Source organism: Erpetoichthys calabaricus, chromosome 6, assembly GCF_900747795.2.
Source record: "Erpetoichthys calabaricus chromosome 6, fErpCal1.3, whole genome shotgun sequence".
Lineage (NCBI taxonomy): Eukaryota > Metazoa > Chordata > Cladistia > Polypteriformes > Polypteridae > Erpetoichthys > Erpetoichthys calabaricus.
The window spans coordinates 153,107,995-153,121,269 of record NC_041399.2 but is presented as its reverse complement, the minus strand read 5'-3'; the positions used below and the strand labels follow the sequence as shown (position 1 = coordinate 153,121,269).

The 13,275-nt window shown below is 39.5% G+C and overlaps 1 protein-coding gene across 1 annotated transcript in view; it reads left to right on the top strand.

The window, feature by feature from the left end:
* The window catches only part of LOC114653608 (solute carrier family 22 member 23), a 223,721-nt gene extending 210,755 nt beyond the window's left edge, over positions 1 to 12,966 (top strand). The window contains exon 10 of the mRNA XM_028804013.2: positions 11,203 to 12,966. Within this exon, the coding sequence (XP_028659846.1) occupies positions 11,203 to 11,563 (361 nt within the window). The 3' untranslated portion in view covers positions 11,564 to 12,966. The remainder of the gene's footprint in view (positions 1 to 11,202) is intronic.
* The last annotated feature ends 309 nt before the right edge of the window (positions 12,967 to 13,275 follow it).

Genomic DNA, 13,275 nt, shown 5'->3' with positions numbered 1-13,275 from the left:
TGTCCAGCATCCTCGAAAAAGATTACTCGCAAAGATATGTTGTAACAAACGGTATAAAAATTTCCAGGGCTTTCCTAGCAATAGTAGGATAACTTACCATTTGTCGACACCAAAACGATGAGAGCGTTGTTGTTCTGAAGAGTTGCTGTTGAATCTGGCTCTGCTGAATTTCAATGATTTCATCGAGGTATTCATCATTGACATCTGCTGTCTCAGTGTCATAGGTAAACGGCTGTCTCACCCATGCTGGATATGACTCTCTTGTAGGGAAGTATCCGTCGAGAGACTTTTCAAGCTCATCTAAGTGCGTGGCAACTGCTTGCTTCAGTTCCGTAGGTACAGAAATATCTCAGATTCCAGACACATCTTCGATCTTACTTACACAGTCGTCCAGCAGGAATAAGTTTGCGAAGTTTTCGTCGTTTCCATAGCGGCAGCTTTTTTTGAAAAGCCTTCAGGTTTTCTTCTGCTTCGATGATGTTGACTCCCCCACCCTGCATCTGCTGATTAAGATGATCAAGAGCTGCGAATATATCGGCCATGTACGCTAAAATGAGAATGAACCTAGAATTTTTAAAACAATCTGCATGACGATGTTGGTGCTCTTGTAAAAACTGAGTTAATTCCACATGCATAGCAAAAACACGATTCAGCACCCGTCCCCTGGATAACCACCGAATGTTAGAATGGTACAAGAAGTACCTCAAATTCAGAACCCATTTCTTTACACAGCTCACTGAAATCTTCCTTTATCATGTCATCTTTCACATAGCGCACAAATACAGCAAGTTGACTTAGATTAGAAACGTCTGTGGTCTCGTCGAGTTGGAGGCTGAATTTTGTCAGGCTTGAAATTAGATCTGCAACTACTTGAGCTAAGATGTTGCTCATATCCTCTATTCTGTCGTTGATGGTGTCATTTGAAAGAGGAATTTGTGATGATTTAACTTCGGCTGCTTTTCCCAGCATCAGATTCGCCATCTTCAACACAGCTGGTTTTATGAGTGTTTCACCAATGGTGTGTGGTTTGCCCTGCTTTGCAATCAGGTAAGCAACTTCGTACGATGCTGTTAGGATCGGTTTGTTGATGGGTACAAAACCGAGAGCAGGCAGAGTGGCCTTTTCATCAAATCTGGCTCTCTTTATCTTGAATTCAGCAAGCGTTGTGTTCTTGTATTCCCCATCTCCATGTAGGTTAAGGAAGTGTTCTTTTAGTTTTGCCGGTACTAGACTAGAATTGCTTAACTTGGAATTACAAATCATGCAGATAGGACGCTGACTCCCATCACATTCTGTTATATATGTGAATCCATGTTGTACATATTCGTCCAGCCACTTTCTTTTTTTGTTCGACATAGTTAGCATGGATTAAAATATTAAGAAAGAAATCTCACAACATACTATCACGACAGTCACAAGTCGACTACTGAGTGCACCAAATTCCCTGCAGCACCGATTGGCCGAACAATGTAGCGTAATTACCTACAGCTAATGATGACCAAGCGGAGCGTGTCATACGAATCATATGAGTCGGGTGCATGTCTTGACCTCCCGGCGCCGAACCCCTGAGACTGACTCACCGAACCCCTAAGGTTCGATCGAACCCAGGTTAAGAACCACTGCACTATACCAAATCATTTAGTATGTCACCCACTACTAGCTTAGAAATACAATGAAAGCATGCTTCACCAGTGGGAAGTCTTCTGTCCTGACCCACGAACTCGGCTGATATAACTCGGGAGCCACAAGGTGAACACCGGGCCGGGTTATAAATGACTGTCCCAACTATCATCCAATGAGAGTCATGAGTTAAACTGGACTAAAGGTAGCCAGGTGTTTTGGTGAGAAGGTGTGGGGTGGGGGTTTGTCTGTCTGTCCGTCCAATATTTGGAACCAGTTTAATCTACTTTCAGGATTGGAAGGTGGCCCCCCACTCTGACAACATTAAATGCAAGACTACAATCTTCACCATTTAATGTAAAATGTAACTTCTTGGACTGAGAGAGAAAAACCAGAGTATCTACAGGAAAACTCGCACACAGGGAGAACAATCAGACTCAAAAGGGACAGTAGCATTTGAACCTAGTATTCTGAATCCATGAGGTTGCACTATCTATGCCGCTGTCATTAGTGAATTAACACTAGAATTACCACAAGCCAACAAAAATACTTGTACATCCAGCCCACCTTAAATCCCTTTGCACCTCTCCGTCGGTGTCTTTTGTCTTCTAAATGTGTCGATAAGCCCAAGCAGCCTGCTATACCATCCACCCCACCGCCTCAGAACAGGCAAGAAGTTTTCCCAGTTCCTGCCTTGATTGATTATCTGGGAGTGAGCTACCCAGAATTGTAAGGGGAAATATGCTGTATTGTATAAAGTAGCTCACTACTCAAAACGGTAAATTTGCGGGGGAGATGGTTTCAAACTCACGACCTCTGGATTATAAGTTGGCAGATCTAACCGCTGCACCATGGAAGCTGTCGTATTGTACTTGCACCTTTTGTGAAAGTGTTTATTTGATATTTGGCCGGATTTATTTAATGTTAACCCCTTAACCGCCCTCTGCCGGATATATCCGGCACCGTTGTTTTATTGCTAACGCCATACTGCCGGAATTATCCGGCACATTTGCCTGTGGTTATATGAATGCCTGGCAAGTAGTATAACTGACGGTTTGGCGTGGGTATTATTACTACGTTGTATTTCGACAAGTCTGTGGTTGTTTTGGCCGGTCATGTGACGTGATTCGCATGTAACAGCTGTGAATATGGCGAAACGTAAACTGACTTCAAGTGAGGCTTTGCAGGCGATTTTGGACAGTTCTGATCATGATTGTAGCAGTTCTGAAGAAGATTTTAGCGACAGTGATGAGCAGCAACGTGCGCTGCATGATACTGTGAATGAAGACGCATCGGATGACGGCGCTGAGTGGGTGTATCCCCAGCATCTCAGCTGGGCTGCTGCCCGTGGTGAACTACCTTTTCTGCATTCGTTTGAGGGAACGTGTGGCTTTATTGTTGATGTAAACAATTACACTGCTGAGCAGTTTTATGAGCTGTTTGTGTCACCTGATTTGATCAGACATTTTGTTCATCAGACAAATCTGTATGCAGCACAGTTTATTGAGAAAAATCCCAATTTACCTCCACATTCCCATGTTCGTGCTTGGTTTGACACTGATGAAAACGAAATGAAAAAATTCATTGGGATTTTGATGTTGATGGGAATAATCAGAAAACCAGATATTGAGATGTACTGGTCTACAGATCCTATGTATGCAACACCTATTTTTGCAGCTGTCATGACACGTAACCGATTCTCTTTGCTGCTGAAATTCTTTCATTTGAATGACAACAGAAACGAGCCAGATAAGAAAGATCCAAACCGCGACCACTTGTTCAAGCTACGTCCTTTGATTGATCATTTATTTGAAGCATTCCAGTTGCCCTACATGCCAGGACCGTCAGTTACAGTTGATGAAAGTTTATTGTCGTGGAAGGGCCGCTTACAGTTTCAACAGTATCTACCATTGAAAAGGGCACGGTTTGGTATCAAGATGTTTTGCTTAGCTGAGAATTCAGGTTACATTTATAGATTTCGTGTATACACTGGCAACTTGCACAACATTTAGTGATCAATACTGCTTGAATAAATGTAAAAAATGTAAAAAAAATGTAAAAAAGTAAAAAAACGAAAATTGTTCAGATTTCGCCTGGCTTGGGGAATATTTAGGGAGTTGGCGGTTAAAGGGTTAAAGCAAAGTGAATGTGTAATTATGCCCAGTAGGTCAGTTTAGATATTTGTGCATACATTTTTAGGTGATTGTGTTCCTCCTTTTACTCATTCTTTATCCACGCATTTACATTATTTTACCCAGACATTAAAATGGATTTAGGGCTGCAAAGTTTAAGGACTTAAACGTTTTACTTGCAAACACTTTACTCTATATAATTGTGTAGATATTGCTCAGTACTTCCTAACAGGGAAATTAAGCATTGCAGCTGAGTACTAATTTTTTGGATCAGTCCTATTGATATTTAGAGCTTGGCAATTTTTCCATCATATGAGCTTTACGTGTCTGTAGCCTACTGTAAATAAAATGTATGGTAGCTGTCCTGTTCTATGGATCTTAATGAGTTCATTTTGTTATATTTATGGGATACTCAACCATTACACATTACAAGTCAGATGTCTGATGTACAGTATTACACTACTTACACTATGCAAAGAAGGCCTCCAGCTCCTCTGTTTCACATCCTTGCTTTAAATATGTAATCCTCTTTTTATGTTGCACTCACTATACAGTACAGCCTGAATATGCCTCATGTTTGTTTCCATCTACCATCATTAAAATTCTGGTTCTGTTTGAGTATCAGTCTGGCACCGGTTTGGTGGGACCTGTCTTTCTATCTTTCTATCTTGTATTATCATGCTTCTCTTAATAAGGACCATTGTTTCATTTAATATTCTTCTGAATTGTTCTTTTAAGTGGTACTGCAAACAATGGCAAGTGAATTGTAGAAAGATAACAGGAAAAGTGACATGATTTAGCTTTGAAAGAAAAATTATAATTTACTATTCAAGGTTGAAAACAAATAATTGGCTTAGGAAACACATGCAAACTATCGTCAGTGCTGTTGTGAGTATTCTTAACACAGGGTGAAAAAACAATGGCATTAAAAATACATCATTTACAATATGTCTGTACCAGTAGGTGGGCTCATTGTGATAAATTGGCCCTTATTGTAAAAGCGGAATTATTTGGCAGTATTTTGGAGATGGGCTTGTGGTAATACTTTAATGATGAATCAGAGCAATGTCTTGTGAAATGTAATCAGGCAGCAATTAAAATGTTAATTGCAAAAAATAAATGTAAAGAATACACACGTAACACACTACAGCACTATGCTTTGCAAGCTTTTCAGTGCTCCAAACAGGTTTTACTGGATGCCACTCTTCCCAACCATGATTGGAGAGCTTCTGCCTTTAGTCACAGTACCTTGTTAGTGATCTTATTTATTATTTTATTATTCTTAACCAATAATAAAAAGCAGTGATTTTGAAGGTGAATATTATTTATTGTAATCAGTTGTAGCTTCTGTATTTTGGACTCTGTTTCATTTTAAAACCAAACGATAAAGGAAAGCACAACAGTTAAAAGAGGCTATTTGCCAGTCTTGCTTCAAAAGAAAGTCTTTAAAGTTTCAAAGGCACTTGTGCACCAGTTTATGGCTGACCAAGTTGTGGCAATTCGTACTTATGGCCAACGTTGATTCTAATGAACAGGTATAAATAATAGATGAGCTGGCACTTTCATTTTACGACTGATTTCTTCAAACCAGCTACACTACTTGAGCTTTCCCCCATGAAGTGTTCTTTGGTCAATGCAAAGCACCCACAAATGAATGACAGGTTATCCCCATGATTTAGTGAACTCCGCAAAGCACCAATACGTGAATGACTAATGGGCAAGGTCACATGAAGTACCAATCAAACTTCCCTGTGGAGGGTCCTGCACGGCACTTCCAAACTGCTGTATGGGAGAGTGAGTGAGCGGCAGTTAAAAAGAGCTGTGAGGCACACTGCAAAAAGACCACCGAGACACGAATATCAGTTTGTGCTACTCTTTACCAGCACTTAATATATGTATACCAGACCCAGAGAGCCTCAATTGCAATGACCTTGTACACTCTGTGACCGACATGAACAATTTGACATGCGGCCAAATGGAGCCTTAGGCCGACGCATGACTGTGTAAGCAATTTTCAGACACAGTTAAAACACAATTGCTCTGATGCTTTTGCTGAGTTGATGTCCTGTTCACTGTCAGCATCACCTCCCTCATCTGGGGCATAATATTTATGATTAATTAATATTAATTAATATTTACAACTTTTTGTCTCTTATTTACTTATGTGCTAGTTATATACTAGTGTTTGCAGGAAAGTGTTCATTTAAATCATAATTCACACTCTTTCTTTAACTAAAAAAAAAATAATCACATTGTTATAGTACTTAATATTCCATAAATTATTGTTGTTACTGAAGTGATTTGTATGGTTTAAATAACATATTGTACTGTTTGTTTAAAAAAGAAATCTCTTTTCTTTTTAATATAAATATATGTAAACCATTTGTTTAAATGTCAAAAATGCAAAACAATAACTTATACACACTCCCTATGGACAAAGTTGTTATAACTATTCTTAACCGTTGGTATTTCTGTTAGATAAATGGCCTACTGGCAGTTAATGTTCCCAATTATCTGTACATTATGTCTTTCCAAACACACAATTTAATAAAACAACAGACTCCTAACAAGATTACAAATTGGTTTCTCTTTTGGTGAACCTTAATGGCTCAGGGTAATGGTCTGGTTGGGAGCTGGGATTTTTAGAGCAGAATCCAGTGATCAACTCCTGTGCAAGTCAGTGCAAGCTGATGTGGAGAGCAACTTGCTAGGTGTATGGAGCCAAGGCTTTAATGGCTGTGAGCCGTTGTGTCCCTTTAACGTCAGTTTTGAAGTTGTCATTAATGCAGGTGGGGTGCAATGAATTGAACGTTTAGTAATGGGCAGATGTTATATAAAGTGTTCAGGATATTCATCATTGGCAAAGTTGTTCTTGTTTGAATAATTAACCAATCTGTTACAACATTTGAACATTTGATTTACCTTCCATAAAGACATCAGTTTTCCTTAGAAATAATGGGTACGTGCTTGAGGAAACATCAGCATGATGGGTGCAAGAGAATTAGTTTGTGATAGATGTCATAACTAATTTCTTCGTTCATTTTTACATTTATTTATTCCAATTTACAGTGACAGAGAGATCAACAATCTCCTGGAAACACCAGTCATATCCATACCAGGACGTTCTATACTGTACTTGCATATTACCTCATCTGGGGTATTTTCTAAATTTGGGAGGAAACTTGAGTATCTGCTAAAAAGAATACTAAGATGAGGACAACATGCAAAAATCATCAGACAGTGATTACTGTATGTTAGCTGTTCCAGGCAGCTTGGTTAGCCACTGTGCTAATGTGACACCCTGAATTTGGGCTGAATTACAAATGAAAATTAATGAATTTAGGCTTCATACCGTGTGCCTCTAATAATTCTCTTGTAGCTGGCACAAAGCTTTGTGTGCACTGATGATTTCCGCGTCCCCACGCATTCATGCTCCCTGATGAGAATTGTAGTCCTTGTGTCTATGCTGTTTTGTTTTTTTTAAATACTCCTCTTCCATTGCAGCCCTATTTTCTGATATAACATATAACCTGTATTTTAAATTGGATCAATAGTAAGGCACATGCAGAATTTTGTGAAAATTTGCGTGATTAGCAAACAAACAAATAGAGAAACAAGCAGATGTCCAAATGGCTTATGGTTTTATTTATACAGATTGTGCAAAAGTATTCATATAGATGAAACAATTACTGTACAATAGAGAATTCCAGACTTGCCCATCAGGTTTAGAAGGAAGAGATGGTAGAATGTTTTCAAAAGGTGATGGGCATAAATGTCCTTTAACTGTACCCATTACCACTTTTCCAGTCCATAACCATTCCAGTGAACAAAATAATAGATATTAGTAGTCTGTTGTTTAGAATCTAAAATATGCTGTATTTAATACTCCTTATCACCGTCTGCCTCAACGGGGAAAGGAGTAATGAGGTTTCAAATATTTACAAGAATACACAGATATGAGCCAAGATATATGAAACATGGGGTATATATGATAATGGCTACACAAGGCTAGCTTGTAAGAAACCGGACCAATGCATTTAGGGTGTTTCTAGGAGCTACTGTAATTTACAGGATGGGTCCTGCATTGTGAGGCTCACCTTTTGTTGCACTCTAAATTCTGGAGGGGTACTGCACCTCTGTTCTGAATTCAGTTTTGCAGTGTTTCCTACCCTCAATGGGTTTCCTCCAATTTCTAGTTTTATTTAAGCCGATTTGAAAAAGTGAGTGGATTTTTTTTTTTATTAATAACATTTTTACTTTAATATTTGTCACTTGCTTTTTTAATAAATAAACCTAACTGTGATTCCAGCCATGCCTGAATACTGGTTACAGATTATTGGAGATCAGACACTGTATGCTTTTGTAAGTGTAATGTTCCCTCTAGTGGCACCTTTATAAAATGCACTATATTATTTTTTTATGTACAGCAATGATATTAGCATTAAAGCCAAACATGTTAACTGGGCCTCATATTACAAGCAGATTCAGAAAGTGAATAACTATAGCAGTGTTTCTAATACTAAACATACCAAATTAGCAAAACTGATATTAGTGTTTTATCACCAAATAGTATTGTACCAATGTTATCTGTCCCTCCATTTGCTCACCTGCTTATCCAGTTACGAATTGTTGGAAGCCGGTGTCTATTCCAGCAGCATCTTCACAAAGCTAAGCCTAAAGGGATGCTGGTTTGTCTTAGGGCCTACTCTCACTCACCACTGGCCAGTACAGAGTCGCCATTTAAACTAACGCTAACATCTTTGGTGGTGGCTCTGAGGCTAGGGATCTGCGCCAGCAATTGGAAGATTGCCAGTGCGAATCCCATAAATGTCACTCTGTTGGGCACTTGAGCAAGGCCCTTAACCTGCAATTGCTTCTTCCTGGGTATGATGTTAACCTGCCTCCAGTCCTCTAAGCAGGTCCTCCTATTTGCAGGGAAAAACTTGAGGTCTGAAGGCAGGATTGGCACTCCAGCCACTACAAGAAAACTCACACCGTTTCATTTTATTCAAACTAGTGTGGTGCTGAGGTGTCGCCTTTTGCACGGCTGCACTCAGGTCCTAATTTGAGATCCTGAGGTGGTTCATCATGTGGTGGGTGCAGCACCCAACCTCAACCTCTTGTGCTTTAATTAATTTTTTTTAATTCTGTAAAGTGCTGCCATGGTTTACTCTGGTCTCTCCTTGACCCCGAAGCTAAAGTAACTGACCTTAGTAGATGGAAATCTGCAAATATTCTTGTAGAGAAGCCTTTATTATCTTTTAGCAAAGCACAAAATGGTCTGCCTGGAGAGAACTGTCATCTCCTCATTGGTTAATGACAGAAATGTAGCAGCTGATCGATGTCTGCAGTGCTGTTCTGCTCGACTGTTCATGCGTAGAGGAGACCTGTAGGTGAATCCCAGGAATTCAGATATAATGGAAAGAAAGTGGAGTTTAAAGCAGGCTAGTAAGGTACTAGTGATACATGATTAGGAGATAACTGTGCTAAAACATGTATATATTTTTCCTAAGAAAAAGGGTGGAGGGAAAGCCAACACTTTTAGCTTTTCAGTAATAAAATTAACAACATACCCCTAATTCTAATCAGTTCTGTGTTTTTTAGTTACAGTTTAGTCAGTGTTTTCACAAAGCCAGAAACTAAACATCCATCTACTGTATGCGCTGAACCTTCATAATTCAGTTTTTAGGGCCATGGAGGGCCAGTGCTTATGGAAAGAGTATCAGGCATAAGACAGGGACCTATAATGAATGAGACACCAGTTCATCACAGGGACCACTCACTCTTGCTGGCCTAATTTAAAGTGACCAGTTGACCTAACCTAAATAGCTTCAGGATGTATTAGTTATATACTCACCCATTCTTGAAACCTACTTTATTATTTTAAGGATAGTAGAAGCCTTTCCAGGAGGAATTGGGTATACTTATGAACCCTAGATGGACAATCCATCAGTCATGAGGTATACTACGTCATAAAGGTCCAATTTATACTCACCAAGTGAACTAGTCTTCAAGATATGAGGAACAAACTGAGTAAAAGGGGAGCGATGAAGCACCAGTACTAACAATGGCATCATGGATCTGCCCACAATATACTCAAAAAAATTTCAAACCTGCTTTAACTTCTTTGCCAATAACCAGGAGCGTGACTCAGAGTTATGCAATTACAGAGAAAACTTGAATCAGACTCAGGGTGACGTGTAATGATACACTTTATAGTGTTAAGTCCGAATAACTCTCGGGATAGTATTCTGCTAGCCATCTAGTCTAGTGGATATGGATAATCCATCTATCCATCCATCTAGCGGCTGAAATAACATCATGTTTGTTTGTTTTTTAAAAAAAGGAATATTTCTATGCTTTCTGTTACTTTGTGATAACTCTAAGGGAACTCAAAAATATTCATGACCGGGATGCTGAAGCTGAACCATTACTTGAACCAAGCAATAGTGGTAACATTAATAACTATAACAATAATACATTTTATTTATATAGCGCCGACAATGCAAATTGATCATCAGAAGTTGACACGGTTAGTGAAACTGATGCATATGGCACTGTACGACAGAATGACTGTGATACGGTCAGGGAACTCCATTGTGTAAAGCTTCACTATGGTGCGACAGTAGTGAACGCAAAGACAAGAAAGACGTTAGCCTCCTAAGCACTGTTCACGGTGCAGCATCTGTCAATGTTCGTGTCAGTAGAAATGTGGACGTCACCAAGTCTTGCACTGTGGTAGCCTGCAATAACACATAGGACAAATCAATGATGTGGACATGTGACATTGTACCTTCACATGTGCAAGCAACACAAAAAATATAAGAAAAGTGCACAAAGAAACATGCTTCTACTGTTCCGATTGCGACATCGGCCTGTACATTGGTTTGAAAACATATCTGTATCAGTATAGTAATGGACTCTAGACATACCTGTCCTACTGTATTTATGTTGACATTTAGGTATTTGCATGCTTCTGTTAAACATAACATTTTTTTTCTTGTTGAAAAATATTCATCGTTTTTAAGGAGGTTAATCCAGTTCAGTAGGGTCATAGCCTATCCCAGCAGCATCGGATTCAAAGAGTTGCCAGCTAGTCTAACATGCATTGGGAGATGTGTGGAAATCCAGGGTATCTGAGGAAAAGCATGCAGACATGAACCACCTGACAGTAAGTGTGGTCCACCACGTCATTTGATATCCAGCTCAGGGTTATGTTAGAGGAGTCAAGTACGAGGCAGGCTTGCCAGTCAGTCCATCAGTATTCACTAACAAACCCACAGCAATTCCCAAAATCCTGTTTTTTAACTTTGTCATTCTGAGTTATTGATGAATTTAAGTGATTTTAGCACAAGGCACAACATACAAAATGTGAAAAGTAAAGGGGTCTGAATACTTTCTGAAGGCACTGTAAGGTGCAAACATTCATTTTGTCACATTTTGTCCACAGGGGAGGAGGACTCGGCCTGGTTCTAGCCAGTGCAGGCTTTGGCATGATCACGGCCCCCATTATGGACCTTCACAATCAAAAAGGGTACTTTTTACACCACGTGATTTTTGCCTGCTGCACCCTCATCTGTATCATCTGCATTTTGCTGCTGCCAGAGAGTAGACATCAGAATCTCCCAGAAACCATTGCTGATGGAGAGGGTTACATGAGGCAGCCGTTACTGCCTCCAAAGAAAGGGGGGGAGCAGCCCCTCTTACTAACAAACGCCGAGCTAAAGGATTACTCGGGAATCCATGAGACTCCGGTTCATCAAGCAGCCTGCTTGGACAACAATACGGCAAACGGTGTTAAATCATCATGATGAGGAGCAGCCATGGATTACGAAAAAGAGAAGAGGATTCATTTGCACGGGTCCAAGTACCATCATGAAACACAAACATGCTTTGGATTTGTCCAAGGGTAGCTGCTATAGAGAATCACCTGTTTTACCTGTGAGACTCCCTGGAACTTCTTCACTTGGACATACAATAAAAAGGAACAGGGTCTAGAGACAATAAATGGGATTTTTAAGAATTTCTCTCAGTTGTTAACTTTTTTTTTTTTTTTTTGGAGTTATGTCTGTCCCAGATGTCTCTATTTAATGTATTGTGTGGAGCTGTGCAATAAAGGTGGAAACTGTTTTAGCCCTGGCCTACTTGCTACATGCACAAGCGTGCTAATTATTTTTCGATTTGGTACCTGGATGCTGACAAATCAAGCATTCCTCTTAAGTAAGTGATGGGGCACATTGTTGGTGCTGTTGGATGGAGCCATTAGATGAGAAACCACACAATGCATTAAATGCATCTTCAACTTGGCAGACAGGCTTAACCTTGGGGTTGAGGCTTTAAACACAAGAGCAGGTTGAGTTTTGGTACACTTTTCGAAAAAGGTAAATGGAACAGTTTGCAACCACTCCAGCAAGTTTGATTCAAGAGTAATGATGGACTTTGTTTTCTAATATTGAGTAAAGACATTGAAGCTTCTGGTTGCGTGCCAGCTAAGCTGAACCGTACTATGTAATGTCCTTCTAGTTTACGTATGTGCGATTAGCTTTTTAAGTAATTTATTTCAGAAACGCTGTTCTACAGGAATGTAAAGAAGATAAATTGTGTACTGTATTCAATTAATGTTATTTTTTTCTCCCAAGTTGTAAACCTAAAGCCACTTTGGACTCATTTCCAAGGCTTTCCCCCCACCTTCTGTTAGCATCAAGGGCAGACTGCTGCATCGTATTCATTGGAGGACACAGAAGACATGTAGCTGGCACATGTGACCAGTTTGGAACAGGAAAGACTCCACCAAATAAAACTGCGTGACAAGGCCTTCTGCTCTAAGAGGACAGTAAGAAAGACTTAATGATGGTGCGTAACCCCTTTTTCATCACAAAGCACAATTTTTTGCTGGTGCTAAAAAAGTCAGCTTTAATTTTTAAACATACAATTGACATACTACCATGCAAGTTAGCCAGAGTGATTGTGATCTTCAAAATGAAAAATCCTCTTGGTAAGAAGTGCCCAAAGGGTGACCGCTGTCTCTCTGTTTGTAATGGAAGAGACATCACAGGGGGATTGTAAAAATATGGTGAAGGATTTTATGTAGGGTATGTGTGTGATGAATGAATGACTGTGCAGTCTTAATTACTAGTACTTAATTATTTTTGACTTCTACTAAAGCATTTGTATATAAGCCATAAATGTTCAAATAAACAAGTTTATTTATTGATGGCTAATTGTTCATGTGTTTTAATAATTGAAAACCAGAACATTTCATAAGATGTTTCTCCTACCTCTCATCCCGCTAATTCAAACTGTTTTGGAATTGTCTCTTATAATGCTGGTATTGTTTTTGAGATATTTCAGGTGAAGAAGACAGAGGTTTTGAAGTACTGTTTTCGTACTCACTAATCATGGCGCATGCTGCGTGTTGATTAGCAAATACAAGTTAGAATATTACTATACTCTGTGCACGTGACAGTAATGACCCTATAAACCAAGCAGAGCTTGACCACAGCTACCTCAAAGGCAAGAGAGG